We start from the raw sequence: 27,291 nt of genomic DNA, 5'->3' as shown, positions 1-27,291 counted from the left end.
TTATTTTCCCGAGAGTGGCTCCAATAACCCTCGGGTGGTTCTGGTTGCCAGACCTTCATTTTTTTATCTGAATTTACCGTGAGAGTGTTTACACACGGGGTGTACCCTACTAAATCGGTAAATTCTTTTCCCTCCCGGCTAATGCAAAACGTTCCAATTATTCTTTTATCAATTACCCATCCCTCAGGTCTCCGTGTCGTTTTGGATAATTTCAGTCCTGTCCATTTTAGCAATTGTTCCGGGGTTAATCCCTCTCCCTTCCATGGCCATCTTTCGGCCGATTTCAAGCCACCACATATCCAACAGTTAGATAAACCTAATTCAGTGGCAATTTCCTGCATTAAGTCTATAAATAGATTTTGGTTGGGGCTGGGTAAATTCCAGCTGTTATATTGTTTTTCTAATTGTTCATATTGTTCACTGAGAGAGTTTAGCCTTTCCTGTTCTAACCTCTTTCTTTTGTTTTCCATTTCTCGTCTCTTTAACTCCAGGGTTAGTTGTTTTATTTTATTTTCCGGATCTAACCCTTCATTATCTTTTGAAAAACAGAATACTTGGTCAAACTGCAAACACACTCGATCATCATCACTTTTTAGCAAATCCAAAATTATAGGCTCATTACTGAATGACGTTTTTGTTTCATGTTTTAAATTTTTCCCTTCCCAATACATTTTTCCACCCATCGTACAAGGTTTTAAGCTTGCTTTATTGTAGCAAAGAGGGTTGACTTGGTAATAAGCTACGAAAGTTGATTGCCTCTTCCCCCAATCCAGACAGTTTTGTTACACTGTCCACAGACTGAAATTGGGGGAACTCCCCTCACCTCCCTTTTGTTTCGGAAGTGAGTTGTTTGAATCTTTTGTTTTCCCGAGGTCCGAAATTGCTTTTCCATAATACTTGCCCCTGGGTTGGAGCACCAAATCTTCCCCTTTAATTTGCACAAATCAAATTGGGTATCATTTGACCAGCATACCCCTGCGTGCAATTCTGGAGGACAAACGACCAATTGCTCGGTTTCTGTGGCAGTTCGGCACTGCTCACACTTCCCCGGGGGACTCATCCCCGGAGGCGCCTCGGGGTTCATTCCCTCGGCCAAGCACATGGCTAGGTTCAGGATCATCAGGATTCCCCACCACTGCATCCCTCTGCCTTGCCCTTCGCCCGTATATGAACATACGGCGGGGAAAGCCATCTTCTCGGCAGCAGGGACTATCTTCAGGGGCCCTTGAAGTCCTGATGGCATACCTTCTCTTAAAGGTCGCCCACCGAGATGCTTTGATCGTGTCGATCCTGCACGGTACTTTTATTGTTCGGTGGCACTCAATTACTAGAGGTTCCGCCTTGCAGTCAAGTTGACCTCTCAATCCCTTTCGGAAAAACAGGAACCACTCAGGAGAGTCAAGTTCCAGCAGGCCCGCCCGGGTAGCAAGTATTAGGAATCGGTTGGTCTGATCTAATTCTTTTTCTAAACACTTAGTGCACAAACCCCTTGGTTTATACCCTCTTAAACAGTGAGCCACCCAAATTTGCTTACAATAAGCGCACTTAAAGTGTACAAAAGGAAAGCAGTAACAATCAAAATTGGTACAACTTATCCGTTCTTCACTCATTTGTGGTGTCGCCGAAGCTTGATTTTCAATTCTCCCGGAGGGGTAGTAACTTTCCACTCGGAGGAATTGTAGTCTGAGACTTTCTTTGCCCGAGAAGAGTGTGTCCAGCCCTTCTCGGCAGTTCGAACCGCTGTATCTGTAGTTAAGAGGACGAGAAATGGGCCTTCCCAGTGAGGGCTCAGGGGAAGCTCCTTCCACACCTTGATTAGAACTTTATCTCCTGGTCGAATCTGATGAATGGGAAATCCCAGCGTTGTGCTTTGAGGAATCAATCCTCTTCTCCTCAGTTCCTGTAAATTGTTATTTATAGAAATGAGATATGGTTGAAGTTGCACATCCTCCACTTGAGGATGTGCTACCGGCATTCCATGCTTATATGGCATTCCATATAGCATTTCAAAGGGGGACAAGCCTGTTTCGGAATGTGGCATGGTTCTGATATTCAACAATGCCAAGGGGAGACATTTGATCCAAGACATTTTTGTTTCAATTTTAAGTTTGGACAGCTGCGATTTTAATGTTTGATTCATTCTTTCTACTTGCCCCGAACTCTGAGGATGCCAGGGGGTGTGATATTGCCATCTTATTCCTAATGCTTCTGATAATTGTTTAATAATTTTTGAAGTAAAATGAGTGCCTTGATCTGAGTCAATATGATCCACTATCCCATATCTGGGAATTATTTCTTCTAGTAGAATTTTAGACACTGTTTGGGCTGTAGCCTTTGCTCTGGGAAAAGCTTCTACCCAATGTGTCAACTTATCTACCTTACCAGCAAAAATTTATTTCTACCAATTTTTGGTAATTCTGTGAAATCTACTTGGATTCTTTCAAACGGCCGGTATGAGAGCGGCCGACCTCTCCAGTTTGATTGCTTAAAATTTGATCGATTTACTTTTTGGCATATCACACACCCCTGTACCTCTTGTTTTGCGAGCTTGAAGATTCCTTTGCACCCAAAGAATTTTAAAAATTGTTCGGCCAATGCCCTGGTTCCCCAATGCGTCTGTTCGTGCAACCTTCTGAGTATTCCTTTTGCTATTCCCTTTGGGACTAGCTCCCTCCCATCTGGTAACCACCATTTACCCTCTTTGAAGTAGCCTCCTACCTTTTTGAATTCTTCCAGCTCCTTTTCCGAAGGGAGCAAGGAAACTTCTGGTGGTTCTCTTGGGACTATCTCGGGAATACTTACCGTTAACAAAGCCGCTTGTTTGGCTTCTTTGTCCGCCAAATTGTTCCCCCTTGTGTGGAATTGCCACCCAGTTTGGTGTCCTTTTACGTGAACAACCGATATCTCCTGTGGCTCTCTGACTGCTTCTAAAATTTGCCTGATTATTTCTCCATGTATTAATCCTTTCCCTTTTGTGTTAATCAATCCCCTTTCTTCCCATATTTTTCCAAAAGTATGCACTACTCCAAATGCATACCTTGAATCAGTGTAAATGGTTCCCCTTTTTCCTTTCAAGCCCTGAAGAGCTCTTAGGAGAGCAAATAGCTCACAAGCCTGTGCAGACCAACTTGCCTTTAGGGGACCCGATTCTATAGTTTGTCCTGTCATGCCATTTATGATGGCATATCCTGATCTTCGTTTTCCTTCAACCATCTTTGAGGAGCCATCAATGAACCATTTTTCTCCTCCTTCCAATTCCTGATCCTCCAAGTCAGGCCTAACCTTGGTTTGCAGTTCTACTGTCTCGATGCAATTATGAAGTAGCTTACCTGTTGGTTCCCCAAACAAAAACTGCGCCGGGTTCTGCGCAGTAGTTGTTTTTAGTTCCAGGCCTGGTGAGCTGATTAACATGGCTTCATATTTCAGAAGCCTCGAATCAGTTAACCATTTCTCTGCTTTCTGTTGTGAGATATTCCTTACATCGTGTGGGGTGAATACTATCAAAGGAGCTCCAAAGGTTACCTTTTTTGCTTCTCCGACCAACAGAGCCACTGCCACAATTGCCTGCAAGCAAGTAGGCCAGCCTCGACTGACTGGATCTAGAATTTTTGACAAAAATCCTATGGGTTTTTTCTTTTCTGCCCATTCCTGGGTCAGAACTCCTTGTGCTGTTTGTCCACTCACGTCTACAAACAGCTGAAACTCTTTATTAGTGTCTGGCAAGGTTAGTACTGGGGCAGTTATGAGGGCATTCTTTAATTCTTGAAATTTAATTTCATCCTGTACTGTCCATTTCACTCTATCGATGTTTAATCTTTCATACAGAAATTTTACCTTCTCACTAAATCCTTCAATCCACTGTCTGCAATATCCCAGGAGCCCTAAAAATTGTCTAATTTGTCTTTTTGTTTTTGGGGCAGGGAGCACGAGAATTCCCGCCACTCTCTCAGGATCTAGTTTCTTTTTTCCCTGAGATATCCAATGTCCAAGATATTTTACCTCGGACTCTGTGAATTGCAGTTTGGATTTTGATACCTTCAATCCTTTCTGTCCCAAAAAATTCAACAAAGAAATCGTACTCTTTTTCACCTTTTCTTCCGTTGCTCCGGCAATTAACAAATCATCTACATATTGTAGCAATTTTGTCCCCTCCTCTGGAGTGAATTGGGTGAGTAGTTGCTCCAGAGCCTGTCCAAACAGGTTTGGAGATTCTACAAATCCCTGCGGGAGGACGGTCCACCTTAGCTGTTGCTTTCGGTTGGTGTCCGGATCTTCCCACTGGAAGGTGAAGAAATTCCTACTTTTTTTATCCAAAGGGCAGGTCCAGAAAGCGTCTTTTAAATCGATTACACTATACCATACATCCTCCGGTGAGAGTCTGTTTAGTAAAGTATAAGGATTTGCCACCACCGGAAACCTGGTTCGGGTCCTAGCATTTACTGCTCTAAGATCCTGAACCAGTCGGAAGCTCCCATCTGCTTTCTTTACTGCCAGGATGGGGGTGTTGTGTTGGGACATACAGGGTTCGAGGGTACCCCCTTTGAGAAGGTCATCAATTACTAATTTCAAACCCCTTCTCCCTTCTATTGGGATGGGATATTGTTTGATCCTTATCGGATCTTCCGGGTTCTCTATTTCAATTTTGATGGGAGTAATATTTAACTTCCCCACCTCCCCTTTTGAATGCCACACTCGGGGATCGATTTCCCTTTCATCTTTTGGAGTTAAATGGAATATCTTTATTACCAATTCGGAATTTCTCACAACAATATTTATACCTAATGCAATAATCATATCTCTTCCTAATAAATTGTAATCAGCTTCTTCTACTAATAACAAATTTCCTAAGTATACTTTATTTTGCGATTCAATCTCCACATCTTTTATTACAGAGACCTTGAAGGGATCTCCCTTAGCACCAATTACAACCACCTTTTCCTTACTTGCCACACATCCCATAGGTAATTTCTGCAGGGTGCTTCTTTCAGCTCCCGTATCAACCAGGAATTTTATTTCCTGACGATGGGGACCCACCTTCAGTTTTATCAAGGGCTCCTTTGCTGTTACCGTCCCCATCTGAAAGAGCCCAAGACCCCCCTAGTCTTCTTGAAATACTTTTTCATCCTTTATTCTTTGTCGACAGTCCCATTGGATGTGTCCTACCTTTTTACAGTAGAAACACTCCGGAGGATCTTTTCGTGGAGCGGGACCGCCCTTTTGAGACCCTTGTTGCTTTTTCGGTACTGTTTTAAACTTGCCCTGTGTCTGATCTTGTTTTTGTACTTCTTTTACTGCGGCCACTAATATTTTGGCCTGGAGTTTCTGCTTTTCATCCTCTCTCCTCATGTAAATCTTTTGAGCTTCCCTTAGAAGCTCTTGGAGACTTTTCTCCTGCCACCCATCGATCTTTTCTAATTTCCTTCTGATATCTTCCCATGACTTTGCCACAAATTGGGTTTTGAGCAGGACTTCCCCCACCGGAGAGCTAGGGTCAGTCCCAGAGTAAATCTGCAGACTTCGTCGCAATCTCTCTAACCATTCGGTGGGTGATTCTTCCTTTCCCTGGCATTCCCCAAATACCTTACTAATATTCTGACCTCGGGGTACCGCCTCCCTTATTCCTTGCACGATTATATTTCTTAGATCAATCATGCTCCTCCTACCTTCCTCCGTCTGGGCGTTCCAACTCGGGCTCACGTTAGGCCACTTTTGATCGCCTGGCGTCCCCTGCGGGTTGTGCTGTTCCCAGTCTCTGATACCGGCCTGTTTAATCATCTCTCTTTCCTCTTGATTAAACAGTGATCTCAGGATGGCCATGAGATCTTCATATGTATAAATACTACTACCCAAAAAATCATCCAACCTTTCAGCCACCCCAAACGGATCATCCAGCAATCGCCCCATCTCTTTCTTAAACGCTCGCACATCCCCTGAGTTAAGGGGTACATTCACGAACCAAATTACTCCAGGGGCAGTTGGCACTTCCCTGAGAGGAAACATTCGGTGTCCATTCTCATTCTCCTCGCATTCCTCACTCATCAACTTTGCTTTGAAACGAGTCCTACTCGCAGGAGGGGAACTGGGGTTTGTGGGAATTTGTTCTTTTATTATTTGTGGGAAGTCCGCTGCCGCCAGGTTACCGAGAGGGACCCCCTCTATTAAGTTCGAGGGTCCTGGCTGTGGCGGCCGGACGGGTAATTGTGGATAAGGTGATCCCCAGCCTTGCACCACCATAGACTCTGGAGAGGTTGTGGCGGCTGGGGTTTCCACAGGCGGGGACACGGGGAGGGTTGCCGGAATCACTGCTGGTGCCGACTCCCTTGTTCGCGATGTGTGTGTTTCAACCAGTTGCCCTGGGGAACCCGCGGGTGCTGACGGCACCACTTGATCCACCGCAGAAGGCTCTGCCGGCCCGTGATATGGAGGGGGTAAATGATCAAGGGGTTCCCAGGTTTCTGTCTTTGTTCCACCTTTTAGTTTCATCGGAAATAACCCTACTCTGGCAGTTAACCAGAGCCTGGCATATTCTTTCTCCTCGGGGTCCGAGGGAACCTTACTCTCCACGTAAGAGAGTAATTCGTTGCACGTCCACCTTTCAAATGTTCCTAGTATCGGCCAAGTGAGATGGCTTCTCAGTTCCTGCCCTCCCCAAACCTCGGCACAATAATAGATCATTTTTGCTTTGGATTTCTTTTTCCTCTCGGGACAATTTTCCCAATATTTCAACATCCATCCCAAGGGACTTTCCGGTGGGATGTCTAGCAATTCCTTCGCTTTCTCGGAAGGACCCTTCTCATTCCCTTTCTTTTGTATTTTACTTTTTCTCTGCCCCATATTTAAACAAAAAAATCGTACCTGTCCTGCGTTGTGTTCGTTCTGCTTTTGCCAGGAAAATCAAAGTCTGCTAATACTCACCTCTCGGTTAGCTGCACTGGGTCGGTGTAGTTAGCGTTTCGATTTTCCTCTGGACCTTCTCCTAGGTCCGTTGGCTGAAAGGGTTTACTAATTCCCGAGCTCAACTGGACGTCCTCTTCCCCTTTCAGCCCCTTGCGATCGGTCCCCCGGAACTCCCTTTAGTCCCAGGTTTTACAAGCGTGGAGAGAGAGTCTTTCTCACACCAAATCGCTTCCTTCGCGGCAGGCCAATTCCCTCGCGGGAGGATGGAACCGCGGCCTTGAAGTCCGCACTCGCTCCGTGATCGGATCACGTCTCACACACACTTGCCCAATCACCCGCTCAACCTTACAGTACTTACAGCAATTTTCCTGCGAGGGTGTCTTCGTGCGCTGTCGACTTTTTATGAGCTACCAAGCCGCGGCTTTCTCGAAGGCTTCCCGAGCTCCCTGGATCCGTTTCTCTTTTTTATTGTGGTTTTTACCTCAGCCTAAACTTGGTTCGGATGTCGGAGCGAACTGCGGAGGTTCTCGGCTCCCCAGGCCACCAAAATCAGCGGGGGTACCCGACCTGGACAACGAGATTCTCCCACAGTTTTCCCGATCCGAGTCACGGCACCAATCTGTTATAAATGCAAAGGCAAATTCAGGATAAAAATAAAAAGAGAAATTTATTAATAAACAACAAAGAACAAACAACGAGGAAAAAACCACAATAAAACGGTCAGCACAGCGCTGGGTGGACAGGGTCTACACCAGAGGTGTAGGGTTCCCAAATCCACGTTTGAGTGTTCTCAAGCCTGGGGTTTTATAGAGATTTTATGTCCTCAGGCTAGAATTCCAAGCAGGCTCCATTCACCAAGTGTCCTTGATTGTCCGGTGAATGGATTTCCTGGCATGGAAAAATAGAACTAACAAGTGTCCGGACAGGATCTCCTCATATGTAAAGAGATTCTGTATGTATTTCAATTTGTGTCATCAAGGCAGAGTGGTGTGATCCGGGGCCGGTGCCGATGGATATCTCGGCAGTGTCTTTCCCTTTGTTTCTTTTGATTGCTTCTCCAACATCGGTTTGACAGGTGGGGTGTGCAGGTCTGGCGACGACTACCTTCTCGGGACTTGTCTTTTTGTCGACCTGATTGTTTCCCAACAGAGATCTGCAGGGGCGTTGTTCAGGTCCGGAGATGGATATCTCCTCCGAGCCAGTTCTTTTGTTTTCCTGATGGCCCTCGTCCTGTCTATTTTCTGAGCTGATGTTCGTTATCTGGGTGTTGGCTGCAATCTGTTGCCTCTCGGAGGGAAATCCCGGCCAGACCCGGAGAAGGATTTTTTTTACATTTTGGATTTTATATCATTACAACACATACATATCTTATTTATACTTTTACGAATTTTTATTTACAGATTAATTTATTACAAGTCCTCTCAGTGTAAAAGTTGACCATTTATTTTCTGCTCTCACATCCTACTTTTACCTTTTACCAATGTAATTTTACCTCAATTCTCTGGAGCTGGCCTGGTATATAGGAAGTATGTAAAATAAACATACATAAACGTGAACTCTTAAAAGATGCAGGAGCATGTTTTATGGGACCTGCTGTTCCAAAGTACCTCAGCATTAGTATCTGCGGGTTTATATACTTGTGAGCTAATATTTTGGAACATAAAACTGTACCACAATTATTGTTTAGCATGAGGTAAACATATCCTTTAGTTTTTCCCTTGATAGAGAACAGACAATTTTATTTGATTTCTGCTTTTCTTTTGTTGGAATTAACAGTTTTACTTTCTCTTATTATAGTTGATAGAATTCACTGTTCGTCTTCTTCTATGTTGTAGTGGATCTAATGCTGGCCAAATGCCAGTGCACCCACTAGAATTATTTACTCATTTTCTGCTGCAAGATATTAGGATATAAGGACTAGGAGGAGAGCAAAGAAGGCTGAAACTTTAAAGGATATAAAGAAAACTTCATTAATAGAATTAAAATAAAAATAATAAGAAATCAGAATAAACCATCAGAACACTTCTCCTCCCCCCACACCCACTTTTCTTTCCCACTGACAATGTAAAGAGACAAAAATCTTGGACTTCCAGTCAGTTTACCACCTCTAAAATAGTCTTTGTCAGTTCACTTAGGGAGAGGAGTCTCTCTTGCCATGCCATGGAGACTTCTCCACCAAAAACAGTTCTCTCGTGGCTTCAGTGTCACAGCGAATCAGCTGCCCAGGAAAGGAAAATTTGTTTGCAGTGTGAAAGTCCCTCCCATGGTTTTGGCAGCTTTCCCACAACTACCACCATGAGTCATTTCAGTTTATTGGAGTGCCATTCTAAGTATGAGCTTTCCTAATATAGAAACAAAAGTTCTTTTATCTCTGGGAACAGAGGTTTTCTTCTATCCCTAGGGCAAGTTTTTTTATCTTTTTCTCTGTTCAAACTTCTCATTGTATCACAGCTACTTTAACATCTGCTTGCTTCTGCACTGGAGCCTCTGGTCATAGCTGTGGTTAGAATGCTATAAACCCCCAATGCATTCTGTAAGTTAGAGGGGAAAAAAGAGTCTGATGTATCAATTATATCTTCACCATTGGTTTACATGGGAATTTTACCTCAAGACTAAGGCATCTCCTCATTCTCCTCCCATCTGGGATTTGACTCCTTCTTTACTGACTTTTCTGTCTTCATGTTGTTTTCTATATGTGTCTTCATCCCTTTCTTTCACTCGAGAGAGGATTGATGTCTCCAAGTTTCATCTGTGGACTGACACAGTCAATATCTCACCCGCGGGTGGCCATGTGATCTCTGCCAGGTGGCGTCTGAAGCTGTTTACGGTGGAGGATTTTTCGGCAGCCGCGCTGGGGGGGGGATGTTCTAAGATATCAGCAGCCAGGCTAGGGCTCAGCGGCAGCATGCTACAGGCCAGTGGCTTCTCCTCCCCCTGCCCGGCAGTTGCTGGAGAAACTCAGCAGCAGCACAGCGTCACCCGAGCCATGCCGCAGGCCAACCTGGCCGTGCTGGGGCGAGCCCAGCCCAGCCAGCACTGCAGCACACCAGCCTGCCAGGCGTGACAGGCCGCGTGCTGGAGCAGGCCCTGGCCCAGCTAGCGTCCAGCTACCTGTTCAAAGGCCAAAAGCAGCAGAGTTTTTCCTGGCTTTGTTAGTTTTTAAATGTGATTTGCACAGAGGCATGTCCAGCTTTCTTAGTGATTTAACAATGTGTCAATATTCAAAACTTGCCAGCTGATTGGTTCTGTTGTGTCCAGAGGAAGCTGTTAGCAGTCCTTACAGAAAATCACTTCCATAATTTGTGGACTCCCTTCCCAACTAAAAACTAAACTATGTTAAATCACGACATATATCTAATACATAGAAAAAAACTCCTTGGATCTCCTGAAATGTGGTGTATTCTTCTGTCATACTAGTTCATTTGATTTTTTAATTTAAATTAATTGCTGTCATTGCACATATTTTCTGTGTATGTATGTGTGAGCATGCATATCTTAACATTGATTTTCACATCCTTTCTAACCAAATTAGGATTTTATCTATTTTATGTTTCTTTCTCAGTTGTGTTTGTCTCTTCATAGAAACTCTGAAAATGTTTTGAATGTATGTTCTTATTTGACTCTCTTCAAATTTGAGGTATGGTGCTTAGATGTTGTAAAATTAACTCCTTAAAGGTAATTGTGAAATTACCTCCATGTGAAATGGGAGTTCATTGCTTTGGACTTGAGTCTGTTTACATATACTATATAATTACTTTGATCTTTCCATTTTTAAATGTGTTAATTTAATTGCAGTTTAGACTTCTGGGTAGAATGCAGCATGGTCTTAACCAGAAGTAAATATATTTGCTTTTACTTTTATGATATCATAGAAAGACAAGACTTTAGTTTTAATAACATGCTGTACTATCTTTCTCATTGTCCTTAGATTAAACAAAAAAAAATTAATATAGCATGAAGGAGGGTATCAACGCTCCCTTTTAGAGAAAATGCTTGCTGTGATGATCTGGAATTATTGTTGCAATTCTAGGTTTCTGATCTTAATATTTAACACAGTAAAACACAAGGGGGAAAGATAACAAGAATGAACAATGAATTCACTATCTCTGATGATTTTCACTTGTCTCATCAATGAAAAAAATGAAGACATGGCTAATTGTCATCTGATCCACTTAGTAAAATCACTGCAAACAGATGCCATTATCAGGTTATATGGTGCTTTATGAAGTTGTCTTTCTGCTCACAGGGATTTAGCAGTGGTGCAGCAGAACAAATCTCTTCTTGACTGCTTAGACTATAATGTGGCTGAAACAAGGGTGGAAAGATACAGTAGAAAGATGAGAAGAGAGGAAGGGAATGATGGTAAAAACAGGTGTGAGATATATATATATATATATGTGATACATTATTATTTCAAATATTAATATTCCTTCCTTTGCAGGAGTCTTTCATCTTACTGTCACACTAATATGTGACATTAGGAGCACATTTGAAGGTCTCTCATTGTAAAATTATTTTTAAATATCCCTTTTAGTGCAATCAACTTGCTTTTATTCTGCCCCATTTTTCTAATGGTTGTTGTTAACTTTTTGGCAGAGGCTGTAATGACTGTTTTCTGATTACATTTAAATCCAGAACTGTGCACAAAAGAAAGGGATTATTACTTTGAGAGTTCTCTATGATCTAGAACAAGGCATGATTTACAGAATTGTTTCTACTTCTATGACAATTATTGGAAAATAAGACTTCATATTTGATAAAAACAGTGAAATAACAGTGAAATTTATTGTGGACACGATTTTGTGGAGTATATCACAGACAATTCTTCCTTGTTCACTTTATTATTGAGGTTTATGGCATACCAGGAGCTTGGGAAACATTCGTTTTATACAAATTAATATTTAGCGTCTTGTATGTTTTATCCTGTTGCTGCTCAAAGTTCAGCTTTTGTCTCCCAGTTCCTTTTTAATTAGGGAGTGGTTCTACAGTGCTTTCTATTCATAGTCTCACTGGGCTTTCAGTTCTTTTTCTGAATTGTCTTGCTTTATTTTAAAGTCAGGGAGGGTACTGTGTCATAACTGGTATATTTTTTTCTTTTCCTCTGAAGCACTTTTGACTCTTAGTGCCAGAACACAAGAAGGTCTTGCAGAGTAAGGCCATGGTCCATCTAACAGTAATGTGTGTCCGAGAATTGCAAAAGAAGCTGCTACTGAAAGGCATCATGTCAGATTAATCACTTTGTGTGGTCAGTTTCCTTCATACCTTGCCCAGCCTCCACACATCTGTTAGTGACATCACAGAGTACATTTCCATGTTTTTTTATTGGTTTATGGATAAGGTGTCCATGAATAAAGTTTATGGTTGGTTTATGGATAAAATGTCCATTAATTAGTTTAATATCTTTTTGATCTTGATAATTTAAGTTCAAGAAGGTCACTATCCACTAGGTAAAGGATACTGGCTTTCTTTTCACCTTTTTTCAACCAACCTTCTAGTTCCATTGAGTGTCCTTTCTTCTGGTGTTTCAGGGTTTGGTGAACAACATTTCCACCTTCACCTCTCCAATGCTTTCATATTTTAGCCTTTTTATAGATGACTTAGAACAGAAGCTGATTTTCATACTCTGAATTTTTTTGTTTTATGTGGGTAGCTTATTTTATTCTTAGAGCATTGCCCAGGTAGAAGTTTGGAGGCTGGACTTCACAACTACAATGGCAAAGAGCTTTAAATATTTGCAACTTTTATGCTGCCAGCACAAAGTTTTTAATATACAGTTTATAGCTTGTATAAATACCCTTCTGATGCCTTATATCATACATTGTATTAAACCATGAACATAGTATTTGTAACTGTTTTTTAAGATTAGTAGCTCATACCAAATGTTACGAAACCTAGCTATTTCTTTAGAAAAGCTAGAGTGTCTTCTGTGCAATTAGGTAATGTGCAATAGATAATGTATTAACTCAGTGGCTGGAATCTGTTTCCAAGGGAAAAAAATCTTCAATTAGCTGATGATTTTTGCTCCTTATACACAGTGACAGGGAAGCTGATCTTGAAAAACCTCTTAAACTGATTCTGTAGTGGGCTGGCCTCTTAGTTTGAGTTTTAGTAGTCTTATTATGGTTATACAGTGAAAAGCTACTGTTGCAGTTGCCCTGAAGAACTACAGATATTTTATTAGCTATAGCCTCACTACTGCTGTCTGTGTCCAAAGAAGTGCTTTTCCCTAATTCACACTGAAATGGTACATTTCAATTTGCAGGCCATCTTCAGTGCCAAGGTATCACGCTCCTCAGGGGGGAATTCTGGTCAGAGTAGCATTAGCTTGAGTGGATTTTACGCACACTAAGCCTGCTTTGATTACCCATCTTAACACAGTGTTAAAAAAGGCTAAGTGAAGGAAATTGTGAGTCACTGTTGGAACATAATTTATATAAAATGAATGATTAGTATCTTTTTTACAGTTGTTCTCAGTGCCAAAGCAACATCTCCTGTGATATCCTGTGTGCTAGGAAAGACAATTTTAATGTGTAAAATATGTTAAAACTTCTACTCCACATACTCTTTACAGATAAGGCAGCCCCACTGAGGAGTAGAAACTGGTGACATAAGGGAGACAAGGTGTCCACAAAAACCAGCATGGATTCATGGCTTGGATCCACTGTAGTTTGTGCCATCACAGTCCAAACTAGTGACATTTCCAATAGCAACGTCTGTGAAGCACCAAATACTATCAACTTCATACTAGTTCTCCTAGCTCACAGTCAGCAGAACAGCATAATGGCTGTAGTAGCCAGTGTGCATTTAGAAGTGCTGGGACAAAATTGCCAATGTGAAAAATGCTCAGAATCTGTTTAATTTAAATAAATTCTATATCTTCTATATCTTGTGCAGCCTGAATCTTTCCATTTTGCATGATGAAGGTGTTTACTCATAATTTCATGTTGTGTTCTGTGACAAGAATGAGTTTTTGTAAGAGTTCATGATCATCATATCCAATACCATGGTGTCATTTTACCATTTCGTGCCCAGCTCTCTCCAGTGGCATCACCGCAGCAATCTGTATGTGATTTTTTGCTGCCCTTCTGAAAGCAGCTGCAGAAAATCTGCAGAAAAATTATCTGTTACATACCCATCCAGGCAGCTACACTACAGCAGCCCATCATCCTTTAAATCTCTGTGGAAAAGAACTGCTTACATAGATGGTGACAATGTGGCCCTGCTGAGATATGGGAAAAGAAATACAGAGAGCAGCAAACCCACTTAGAGTTTGCTGAACTCTTGACAGTCAAGAGTGATGGGCCAGAGTTCTGGATACCCCTCAATCAAAGCAGGAAAGCCACATACTTCTGTGTAAGATGTTACACCAGTGTTAACCAGAGGGAATACTACATGCTGTGGTGCACAACAATGCCTAAGCACTCCCATCTCCATTGGAGAATCAAATTCCTAAAGCAATGTCAGTTCAGATCAGGACAAAAAGCGTGTTTCAACTAGGCAGTCATAGTGATACCCCCCACAAAAGACTGCTTCCAACATAACAGCAACAGGCCTTGTGATTATGGCACAGTTTGGTGGAACAGGCTACTTTTAATAGTGTCAAAAATAGTGCACTGTAAATTAACACTGTGTTTACTGACCGGAATACACACCAATTACAGACATGCTGTGATCATCAGCATTAGCAAGTCTTGCAGTGAGATAGTGGGGTCTTTCAAAGCTTGGCATCACTGCTGTTTAATGTCAGTGTCAGCAATATTCTACCAGTTCTTACAAAATTATAATGGAAAGGGCCGTTCATGAAAAAGATCAATGGCAAAGTCCATTGTCCATTCTGCAGATTGTGACTCAGACCAAGAAGCATGTTCCTCTTTCCACCTGCTCAAAAGCCTTTGTGTGTTAACTTCTACAATATTAAACATAAATATACTGGCATTTTGAAATATGTTGAAAGGTCCCAAGGCTTACATACTATGTATGTTTGCAATCAAGATGAATAGTAGAAGCGTCTTATTTCAGGCTACATGGGGAAAAGAGTCTTGAGCCATTGTGATATAAAATTATATCATAATAAAAAAGCAACCTCTGTGATAACAGGTGCTCTCTTAGGTCATTAAACTACTACTAGAAATAGGAGAAAAGCAGTGTGGACAAGAATTAAAGAGCTGTTGACAGATGCCATTTCCTACATGTATTTTGGAGGAGAGTTTCTGTCTTAGCATGGCTGATAGATGTCCAGCTTTGCAACAGTATTCTCATACCAAATTTCAAGACTGAAAATATATGTAAATAAAAGAACTGATGGGTAATTTTTTTGTGTTCTTTAACTCAGTTCCTCTTCAACTCAGCCGATTTGAATATGTAATGTCAAGAGGGGTTGAACCTCCTAAAAGTGTTCTCTGTAGTTGTTGAATGCTGAAATTATCCATTTATTTTGACCAAGAAAAGCAGTAAGGTAACTTATAAAACAGTTGTTTACAGATATGCATGCTCACATGCTTACTAGCCTGTTTTATGTCAAAGCTGAAAAGCATCATATTCTGTCTTTCATCCACTTACAAGTTTGGAAAAGTTCTTAACATGTACCACAGAAATGGAGTGGATCCTTTAGTTTGGCTATAAAGTCAGATATTAAAAAATATGCAAGCTATGTTTTTTTTGAGACAAAACAGTTAAAGAATAAATTTTTTTATTTTCTAACAATAAAATTTTCACATATATGTGAATGCCACATAAGCAATGAGAAAGCTAAACTTGGAAACAACAAAACCTTGTTTACATGAAAAATCACTGAGAATGGAGGGATTTGAAATCCTTCTTCCAGGACCTGGGTTGGGGATTCTTCTTCAAACTATTTTTTAATAATAAAGTCAGAAAATGGTTTGTGTTGGAGGAAACTTAAAGATCATTTACTTCCAATCCCTCTGCCATGGGAAGGGCAACCTTCCACCAGACCAGTTTGCTGAGGGCCCCATCCAGCCTGGCCTTTAGCTGGAAACATATTTTAGGCAGCTGGTCTTACATGCTAGTAGGATATTTTGCGTTTGGCTTCTGTTCATCTTATGCCTATATTAGAGGACCTATCACATCCCTTGCTGCTGCCTAATTCATTATTTGGGGTGTTGCATATACTGATGCCTGTTTTCATGACGGAAGATGTAACTGCTTTAACATAATTTGTTCTCAGCAAAATCACATTGGCTGTTACCTATGTTATTCTTAACTTTTGGGACTCTTGATTATAAGTTGCTGTATATCACACACAGAATCACACGCACACAGAATTACTAGGTTGGAAGAGACCTTCAAGATCATCGAGTCCAACCCAGCCCTAACACCTCACCTAAACCATGGCACCAACTGACACATCTGGTCTTTTATTAAATACAGCCAGGGATGGTGACTCCACCACCTCCCTGGGCAGACCATTCCAGTACTTTATCACCCTTTCTGTAAAAAACATTTTTCTAATATTCAACCTATATTTCCCTTGGCACAGCTTAAGACTGTGTCCTCTCATTCTGTAAGTTGCTGCCTGGAGAAAGAGACCAACCCCCACTTGAATACAGCCACCTTTCAGGAAGCTTTAGAGAGTGATAAAGACACCTCTGAGTATCCTTTTCTCCAGGCTAAACAATCCAAACTCCCTCAGTTGCTCCTCTTAGGGCTTTTGTTCCAAGCCCCCCAGGAGCCTTGTTGCCGTCCTCTGGATGTGCTCAAGCATCTCAATGTCCTTCCTAAACTGAGGGACCCAGAACTGGACACAGCACTCAAGGTACAGCCTCACCAGTGCCAAGTACAGGGGAAGAATTACCTCCCTACATTATTGTTGTCTGTTACTCCTATTAGGAATTAAAGTGAAGCTGATGAGTTTTACCCATTTTCCCAGCCTTTCAAAGGCAGATGCTATGTTCCTCTTTTCTAGCCTGCCAGAGCTTTCTACATATTTTCCAAGTTTTATGACTCCCAGTTGGTTCTGTCAGTGTCACAGTTGATTTTTCCTCAGCCTGGACAGTTTTAAAACATCATATTGGCATAATCCTTCTCTTACTAGACCAAGTTTGTACACCCCCTTCTTTGCTGCTGGTTTTGCTAACATCTGATGAGTGTGAAAACTTTCAGGAAGGACTGAATCCGACCAGGTATCAAACACTTTTGGTTTTTTGTGCTATCTGTTGGTTGATTGGAACAGTAGAGAGACAAAGCAAAAGCTTTGCCTTTTTCTTGCTCTATTTACTTATTATCCCTCATTTCCTTTGTAGTTCTCTTTCATTTCATGCCTTTGAACTGTTTGACTCTCAAGTATAAGGGAGAGCTGGCAGCATTGGAAAGGGTATGAGAGATCAGGAAGGAGGTGGACTCAGTGGAGGGATTGAAGAAAAATGAATGGGTAACAGAAGTGGACATCCTTCTCCACCCGGCTCTGTCCCCGTGATGGAAAAGAATGCTTCCAGTGTCCTCCAGGTGCACATATCTTAGGCTTCAGTTTTGACTATGTAGTTGTCACATGCAGTTGTGAAGAATACAGACTGACACATAGGGAAGTGAGCAGCAAATTACTCCTGCTCATGCCTGCCTGGAAGCTTTCTGTGTTCTGTACTGTATGTGTGCAACTGCTGGATGGTGAATAGGCTTGCAAGTCAACAGAGATATAATTATATACAAGCTGGCACAATTTCAGAATCACCTACTTACTTATGTGTGCAAAACCTATGTCCCAAATCTAGTTATATTTTCTCAAATGTGTGGTGAGGTTCGGAACATAAGCATACCATCAAATATGGATTTTTTATGTATAGTGAAGGAATCCCTTTTGCTGTTATGTATTGGGCTCTGCATTTGTTCCATAAGGTTAGCATGGACACCAGTACGCTTTTAAAGATGCAGATTGGAGATTCTGCATATGGACTGTGATTTTCTGAAGCTGTTTTTCATTACTGAATAAATTCATTACCTCAAAATGTAGTGATTTTGTGGAATTTCACATAGGTCATGTAGATACACATTAAATACAATCTTGTTAAATCAAATTTCTTGGCTGAACTTGAGCTTCTTTTTTTGCTTTTTTTTTTTTTTTTTTTTTTTTTGCATAATGTCATGAATTTTTAGTTCATCAGGTTGTACAAAATCTCTCTGTATTGAAATTAAGGCTCTGTGAGGAGTTTGGCAGATTGTTTTGTAATGCAGATCACAATCAGAATTGACCAGTCCTGGGATAACTCTTGTAAATAAAGTGTTAATAAAAATAAAAATTTGAAAGTATAAATTTGAAGTAAAATTTCAAAAGTTTGGACTATTCTGTAGGTCTGAAACCATGATTTAGTATCTTGAGACCACACTTCTTAAGTCTAATAGAATGTAAATTTTCCAACACTCTTAAAAATTAATTCTTCCTAAATCAGTTTTCTTCAATGGATAGCAATGACTTTCCTGTGAAAAAACGGTGCATAACTTTATGCTGAAGAGAGTTCAAAGTTAAATGATGTTTTTTGAATCTTATTCCAAAGTGACTTTAACTTGCCTCTTTTTTGTCTTGGTGTCTTGTGCAGGTATCATTTTTCTTGTTCATCATTTTTGTGGTGTACACCATGCTGCCCTTCAACATGAGGGATGCTATAGTTGCCAGTGTATTGACCTCTGCATCTCACACGATTGTGCTGAGCGTCTGTCTGTCAGGTACAGCTGTTGTAAAGGAGCACTTGGTTTGGCAGGTAGGTGCTTTGTGGAGTTAATGATTAACTGTGCATTAACTAGCCTGGTAAACAAGTTAGGAGTGCGTTACTGAGTGCTTGGGAGTATAAACTTATTTCTGTCTTGATTTCTGAATTGCTAATTCACCATTAATTAGCTTTCTAATAATGAGTGTATCAGTAGTGTTACGTCTTCCTGAATTACACACAAAAGTGGTGGAATCTACAGCCATGTAGCACTTACCAGTGTGAAAACTTACACTGCTTGAAAAAACATGTGATGCAGCTGTACTGTGGTAGGTACACTATCCCTCTGGTCTGTAAAGCACGTAGTTCATCTCCTCAACTCATTAAGGCTTTGCTTCCAAGACCAAGGATTTTTTCCAAGTAGCAAAATGTTATCTTTGACATTGTTCCTTTGAATATGCTCAAGTCAGCTGGGTTATAGTTCTGCTGTGAAGACATTGCCCTCTACAAGTCTGCTGTAGGTCTTGCCCTCTTTCTGTAATTCACAGCCATTTATATGAATTTTACTGCCTCACCTTTACTGGTTCCAATGATTGAATGAGACTGGCTGGTTCCAGACTCTTTGACATTTTGGAAACCCATTTCTGTTTGCAGTTGTATCTTGGATTGTAAATCAACTCTGATAATCTACCACATGACATAATGCAGATTAATAATTTGTAAAAATCAAAATATCAGGAGTTGTTTTTTCTTACTCTTTTATGGAAGATCTTTTAAATGGTGAATTATTACAGTTTTAGTTGTAGTACTGTGATGATCCCAGTTGACATGGATAGAAATCTGTATTTTTTCAGGAAAACATAAGATTTCATTCTGAAAAACAAGGACATAGGTTTGGGTTTTTTAGTATAGTTATGCCATGTTAACAAAACAGAATTATTTTAGCTTTTGCATCAAAATTATACTGAAGCTTTAAAATAAATACATTTTTATAAATATATTAGTAGAAGAAGAAAGACATTATTTATTGTGAACAGCATTAAGAACAAAGCAAGTAATAGTTTCTACTTACCTTTTAAAATACTTAAAGCTTACTTTGAAAAACACTGTGCCTCATAGTGATTTTACTAATATCCTACTTTGTCCTACCTTGTAACTTGTTCAGGAAAATACATTTTATTTCCAGTTATGGCTGCAGAAATGTGTTCTATCGAATGTTGAAATTGAAGTCTGGTAAACAAAATACATTTTAAGATGTAGTTATCTGTGGAAATTTTAAATGAGTGAGGTAGTTTTGTTATTCCCTTACTTATTTGGATTAGTTGGGTGGTTTTTTGTGGAGGTTGTGAAGTTTTGCTGTATGTTAAGCAAAAACTGTAGTCATCTGCAGTTAATATAGTATTTAAAAAATTCAATGATACATTGATACATGATATACAAATTGATATTTGTAGTGGAAAAAATCAAGGAGAACATTACTCTTCCATTTTCTGTTAACCTTTGGCTTTTATTGTGGGCATCAATATACTGCTAAAGCAGTATTAATGTTTGCCACTCCTCTGAAATTGTTTTGGGTTAAATTTACTGTTTGCAAAAATTATTTATTTTTCTTGCCTATCATTCCAGACCATTAACATTTGGTATATCTAAAACAATACTTTCAGAAGTCTACATCACATCTACAGAATCAAAAGAAACAAATCACACTCTGTGAGGCAAATTTATTGCCTTTAATCCCTTCTGTAACTTCCTGTTTCATTCAGAAAGAGTGGCAGTCTTTCCACAGTTTGTAAATTTGTTAAGAATGTTTCATTTCTGCATTGTTACTAGTTTTTTACTCTGTCTTTGTAAAATCTGTTAAGTGTTACGAATAGCTTGGCAGGTACTGGAAGTACTGAGTGCACTGCATTCTTGCAAATTTGATTCTCCCCAATTCCATTTCATTTGCCCTCTGTAAGTTTTTAGATTATTATTGTTTATATTCAGAGTGTAAGCAAAAAGTGTTTGTTTTGTTCTCTTTGCTTTTGAAAATTGAGACCACAAATAAGGGCTTAGACTAAAGATACTGATTGCACTAAAAAGAGAAATTACATTTGTCAATTATATACTTTAAGTTGATATGGGATATTATATCCTATATATATATCTATATACAATATATATATCTTGTGTATGTAGCAAGCATCCTTTTGTAGAGAATACCTGCATCTACTTTATAATTACTTCCTATGTTTTGAGACTTCCACTGTATCTTTTCTGAGCTTTCTCTTGGCTGAACAACCATTTTATCAGTCTTTCTTCCTATGTCAGGTTGTCCTGCCATATAATGCATTTGATAGGCCTTGGCTGGACCCTCTTCAGCATCTTTCAATGACTGATTGGCATACCATAGCATTTTAAAAGTTAATTATACCTTCTGTCTATGAGTAGAGAAAAATTGATGTTCCAAAGCATCCACTCATTTTAAAATTTGGCAGAGCCTATCTGGTTTTGTCATTCCTTTGTTATCCTCTGTAAGATTTTACATCTGAAAAAGTGGCTTCCTAAAACTGGAAAGCTTAGGATGCTCTTGATCCAGGGTCTGTTGCAATTAGAGATACTGAGATGAAAGCCTCCTGCTGGGATAAAGAATCCTTCAACAGACTCTCTGCTGGTTACATGAAGTACTCTCTGTTTGATCTTCATGTCTTTTGGGGAGAGGGAATACACCTTGGTTTAAAAATCAGGAATGAAGGAGATGCGCTTCCACAAGCCTTCATATTTTCTTCATTGCTGTTGAGCATCAGTGTTAGAATTCTGTTCATCTTTCTTATTAGGAATTTCTGTAGCCTTGTCATCCAGCTTCTGGATTGTCGGGGCTCAAGCAAGGCTGGTTCCCTGGCTGGAACCAGCACGGGCAGCTATCCTCAGCCGCGTGGTCCACATCCCACTGCATCAATGTGATGGATGGCAATATGGCAATTTATTGCAGGGAAACTTAACATTTTGTAGTCTGGGGTCACTGTGTTACTCCCATTTGCTTACATCACACCTAGATGCTATTGGCTAATTGCAGAAGGTTTTACTATCCTAACAGAGAGGGGGGTTAGCTAACTTTCTGTAACATCCCGAGTTCTTCAGATCACCAGGCCTTAAACTACAACACTGGATCTCATTTTTCTGGCCAGTAGGCTGACAGACCCAACAGGATCCTATTTCTGTTCCTCCCATGATAATGCTTCTAGACTATCATGAATTTGCCTCATAACCTTTTTTATTCAGTAAAATAAATGAGTTGCTTACTTTTGCACTTGCTACACCTGTCATAATTTTCACAGTTGTTCTTTGAGTCCTCACTTTTGCTTCATCAACATCTTTCTTCCAGCATGGGCATTTGCCTTAGAGGAGTGTGCCAGAAGCAGCTGCAGCCATGCCAAATTATAATAGGGGTTAGTGTGCTGCCGTGCCCAGCACTGAGACAGCCTCTACAGTGCAACACCCTGCCCATGCACTTCTGTGGGGAATTTAATGCACAGCTGTGGGATCTCTGATGAGAAGGGGGAAGAAGTCCTGTGTTCCAGCTTCAGTTTATGAAAAAAAATAACTCTGTGTGTATGTTTTGGGCTTTTTTCTGTTGAAAATTTTAATCCTAACCTTTACAAGGTGCACAGTCTGGAATCTGGGACTCTGCTCCCTATTTCCAAGTGAGAATCCTACTGCCAAGCAGATTATGTTGTTCTGTCTGCTCCAGGACTGCTCTAAAAGAATATGACTCTAATTCTGATATAAAGGCATTTGTCTCAGAAGACTTTCACAACTTTAACATCCCTTTCAGTTATTCCTGGAATGGAAACTATTTAACCCCCATCTCTTGCTATAAGCACACAACCTGTTTTTCCCCAAACCAGAACAGATTCTAATCAAATACTTGTGTTTTTCCTGCTCTATTATTAACCAGTTAACCAGTCTGATCTCATAACGGCTTGATATTATCATTGAGGTAATTTTGTTCTTAATCTGTTAAAAAAAGAGGTAACCGAAATAATTAAACATCCTGCAAGCCTCCATTTCTCTTTTCCCCTTTGATTTGAGGGGTCTGATTTTTTTATTTTAGTCTTTTAGTTTCACATTCTTAGCAAGCAATATTGTTGCTCTTGCAATCATTTTTCAAGAACTGTGGCTAAGTTCAAAGATCAGCTAAATCACTACAAATTCCCCTTTTTATTTTTTTTATTTTTTTAAGTACTGTTCTTTACCTTAGAGGATTTTTTTGATGGCTTCTTGTCGCTCTGTAAAAGAGGTCACTTTTAAAGGCACAAAATTGTAGCTAGGCAGAGTGCATGTATACATACATACAACTTTATATTTGCTTTGGACTGTTCAGGAATGCATACACCAAAAGGAAATAATTTGTAACAACTTTTATGAAAGTCTTTGTGTGATCTCATAGCCTGGATAATTCCTAAGGTAATATTCTATTGTGGTGGGAGAAAAACAAATGCTAAATGAAAAATTTATTTTCAGGAATGTTTGAATTGACAAATTCCAAGGCTTCATCCACAAGATCTTGTGCATTTGCCATCAGCTAAGCTGAAGTCTTCTCTTACAAAATTAAAAATCAATAGCTATGGCTTACTCAGGAAAAAAAAAAACAACAAACCAAACAACAGTGAATTGAAAACAGGAATTGGCTTTATTACAAGAAAATAATTACCAATTTCTTCATCACTGCACATCTTGAAACAAATTATATCAAAAGCTCATAATCAGAAGTGTAGCAGAATTTTCAAAGATGAACAACTTTGGTTTTCATCTAGAATAGATATTTAGATGTGCTAATCCACATGCAACATATGCAAAAAAACATATGCAAAAATACCTTTTGTTTAGAACACTGATTTAAACTCGTTTGTTAACTTAGTAACTTTAAAAGCTGATGATATTTACAAAAACTGTTTTATGTAATAGAGTGGCGCAGCAGAAAAACAAAATAAAAAGCACCACTATTCATTGGCTTATAAAAGAAGAAAATGTACAGCTCTAGGGCTCAGAAATAGAGTAGAAATTGGTTTGTGCTGTTATCGCACAGTGCAAGAAAAAATGATGTCTCTTTAAAAAAACAGACATGGGAAAAAAAGCCCATGTCTTTAATTACATCCAGTGCTATACAACCCCTGAGGCTGTAAAGCTGCACAGTGAAAGTTTAAAGCACATAGGAACTTCACTCAGTCTGAATGTCAAAAAGCCATTACTGGGGGCTGAATTTATCCTTTTTCCTTGAATGCCTTTTTTTTTGAAGGAGATGGAGAAGGGTAATTCATGAATGTAATGCAGTTTAAACAGCTCCTACTTTCTGCTGCTCAGTTTCATGAGGAGAATTGCTGTTGTTCCTGATGCAGGTGTGGAGGGCAGTGACTGCTGTGGAAGGAGAGAGGCTCTATTCCTTGTATTCCTTGTAGCAGCAGCTGCTACTGTCTACCTTGTGCCTTTTTCCCTTTGCTCTCCCCACCCCAGTGGCAGTCTGGCTCAGCACATTGTGCAGCAGCTGGGAGCCACTTTGAGAGAGGAAAGGCTCTGTCGTGCGTTGCACAATGCAGCAAAAATATTTTTTATTATTGCACCTTTTCTTTACACATGATTTTATGCTTTATATAGGCAGATACTGAAATGCCATCTGCTGTGGGTTTTTAACTAATTTTCACAATCAGCAGATGTACTTTGTATTTCACTCATTCTTTAAGACAGTCTGTACAGTTTGGATGTGCTTACAAAGAGGCCATTTGCTTACAAGAGTATAGATATGTAGGAGAATGTATAATTTGATTTCAGAGCATTTAAACATAAACATGGAGAAAATGAATGTCTTCCAAAAAGTCCCTGAAACTATAAAGGGAAGACCTGTAATACTTAAGGTAGTAGAAGATTCAGTGAAGTCCTAGAATTGAATTGTGAAATCATGTGTTCAGGTGGCCATGTGGGTTTTAAAAAATACTATTTACCTGCAGACCAAAACCAGCTTCTAAGAAATGCACAGTAAGTAATCCTGGTGAGATGTGTAGGAAATCATCAAAGATACTACTTATATCTTATCTTATATCAAGATATTACTTGTATCTCAGAATATAAGTAATAAATGCCTCCTTTTTTTTAATCATGGGAATATCTCCATGAGTTATCAAATAACTCCAGTTAGCATTGATTCTTAAGCTTTACTGAAAGGATTAGATTGACATTTGTGTTAACTTTAAGTTAATATTTTTATCAGCAGTGAATATTTGTTTAACACTTTCATACCACTTTAGCTTACATTTCCTATTCTAAAAATGACAATTTCTGTAACAGTTTTAATTTTCCAAAATAATTTAATTTGTTGAACAATCTCCCAGTCCTTCAGTATGTTCTTGAAATTATAAAATGTCTGTGTCAGAATGCTCAATCTTGAGGCTACTATACTTCCAAAACTGTAAAAAATTTTAAACAGGTGTTTGGAAATTCCAGTACTTCTAGGCTGGAGCAGCAACTAAACTGTCACCTATATAGCATACCTTTTACATGGAAGTTGTATTCCAGATCCTTCTAAAGATGACTCTAATGTAAATAACTGACCAGTAAAAGGTTAAACCCATGAATTCAGAATTTTGTAATACTGTCCATCCAGATAATTTTTCTTGGGTAAAGAATCTTAGTTACTTCGTCTGAGAGTTTTGCTGATTTGCTTCCATTTTCACAGATGTTTGCCAGCCTTTTCAGTTACATAGTACTTCTACAGATTGGTATTTTTGTCAAATTTATTGTGAATTAGTTATTTTCTTATTGCAGCTGGAACATTAAATTCTGTGAATGATACTCAACTCTAGGCATGATGCTTTGTCATTTCATGTACTGAAAGAATTACCGTCTAGCTCTACATATTATTTGTAAGAATTCTGTAGAAAAAAGATGTCTTTCACTATGTGAACACATTTTTCCATCCTGTCAGCCACTTTTAGTGCAGCATAAAATATGGATCAGGAGCACAAACACCTGTTGTTGTGTAAAGAAGACTGGTGAGTCGGAATGCATCTCGTAGTGGTTCAAGACCCCATGTCTCTGTAGATGCCTGCAGTAGGATGTGGTCTTTCTATTTGTCGTCTAAGCCCCTGCCACCCACCAGTGCTAAGGTGTAAAGTAGAAGTCATTCCTTTTCCAGTCATCTTCCAAAATTCGCACTCCTGTGCACCCATGGTATTGTGTGCTCATGCAAGTGCCTGGATAGCCCTTGTTTCTCTCAGCACACTTCTGGCATGTGTTTCAGTGAAATGCTGGCTGCAGAACTGCCTTAACTTGCAGCCTACAAGTGTCCATCTTTTAGGTCCTGTGATGGAATCAGTTAATGCTCCCAAATAAGCATGTGGAGGCCAGGAGCAAATGAGATAAACTTCTGTCAGGTGTTTTTGGGTTTTTTTCTTAGCAGCTACAGCTATGCTGCTGGTAAAAGGGGAACTGTTCTCTGGCCCTGGAACTTGTAGCACAGCACAGCTTTTGTTTACCTGCCTAAACTCCTGCCCGTTTTCCCTTCCGCAAACACAGTGGTCAGGTGTCAACTTCTTCCAAAACACTCCTGACATATTCTGTCCTCTAAGACGAGTCAAAGCTCTGGGAAAATACTGCTTTGCCCAGATCAAAATGGTGCTGGTGAGGAAGGTAACAGCTATACAGAAGCAATGATCATGGAACTCAAAACAGCCTTCCACTCCAGTTTACCAGCAGAGACAGGAAGTTGGAGGACATTGTCTGCAAACCTTGAAGTAAACCTGGATCTGGTGCTGGGTGATATTGTTTGGTGGATTAGGGGTTACAGTGGTAGTGCTGGGTGGACAATTGGACTAGATGATCTTGTAGGTCTCTTCCAGCCCTGATGAATCTATGATTCTGTGCACCCATCAATTCCTAGTTCTTCACAGGGACTACACCTTTGGAAATTGCACTGCATATTCTTTCCTCTCCCAAGGTATATATGTTCCTACATACCCAGTGAGTGGCATCATTATTTGTTATCTGTAGGCCTGAGAAGAAATCATGTCTCTCCTGTGTCTCCCTCTAGTTATGTGTAATAAATTATGTTTATCTGCCATCAGTTTCTGGGTATACTAAAGACTCTATGTTGCATATTTTCTGCGAAGGTCACCTGCCTGGACTCTGCTAGCTCTTGCCTGTTTCTGAGTGGGGCAGTATGAGTTACAACTTTGATTGCAGCAAACAGCAAAGGCTGCAGTTTATCAGACATAAAGTTATGTTCATTAACCTATTTGCAGTTTTATTTTCTTTGGGTTTTTTTTAGGATATATTTTCTGCCAGATGTGTGGCAGTCTATCAGCACAGAAGCCACAAGGACACAGTTCTGAAGTAAGCAAGCTGTCTCTGTCCCAGGCTAGCTCAGGTCCACAGGTTTTGGGAGTTCAGGCTGTGTGAAACCACTCATGCTGCTCTGGAAACACAAAGCTGTTAAGAGATCTGTCTGCATCTGAACCTTAGGCCAGCTTCTGTGTCTTTGGATATACAATAGCACAGTTAATCCTAAACCCTTTAGCCTTTTAACAAATAATTAAGACTTACCAATGTTGAAATTCTATAGATTTGCAGAAGCTTCAACTGCTTATGGGTGCCCAGAACTAAGGTTGATAGGCTGTCATTGACTGAAGCCTCAGCAGGATGGGAAACAAACAACTGAGCAAAATCTCTGTTAAGGATTCCAGCAGATTTTTTGTTCTCAATGCAT

At 40.0% G+C, this 27,291-nt stretch overlaps 1 protein-coding gene across 1 annotated transcript in view; it reads left to right on the top strand.

Moving 5' to 3' along the window:
- The window catches only part of ADCY2 (adenylate cyclase 2), a 283,051-nt gene that overhangs the window by 67,678 nt on the left and 188,082 nt on the right, over positions 1-27,291 (top strand). Inside the window, exon 3 of the mRNA XM_058831650.1 lies at positions 18,447-18,608. Coding sequence (XP_058687633.1) covers positions 18,447-18,608 — 162 coding nt within the window. The remainder of the gene's footprint in view (positions 1-18,446; positions 18,609-27,291) is intronic.

This window comes from Poecile atricapillus, chromosome 2 (assembly GCF_030490865.1).
Source record: "Poecile atricapillus isolate bPoeAtr1 chromosome 2, bPoeAtr1.hap1, whole genome shotgun sequence".
Taxonomy (NCBI): domain Eukaryota; kingdom Metazoa; phylum Chordata; class Aves; order Passeriformes; family Paridae; genus Poecile; species Poecile atricapillus.
The sequence above is the reverse complement of the archived record's forward strand: the minus strand, read 5'-3'. Positions and strand labels throughout refer to the sequence as shown.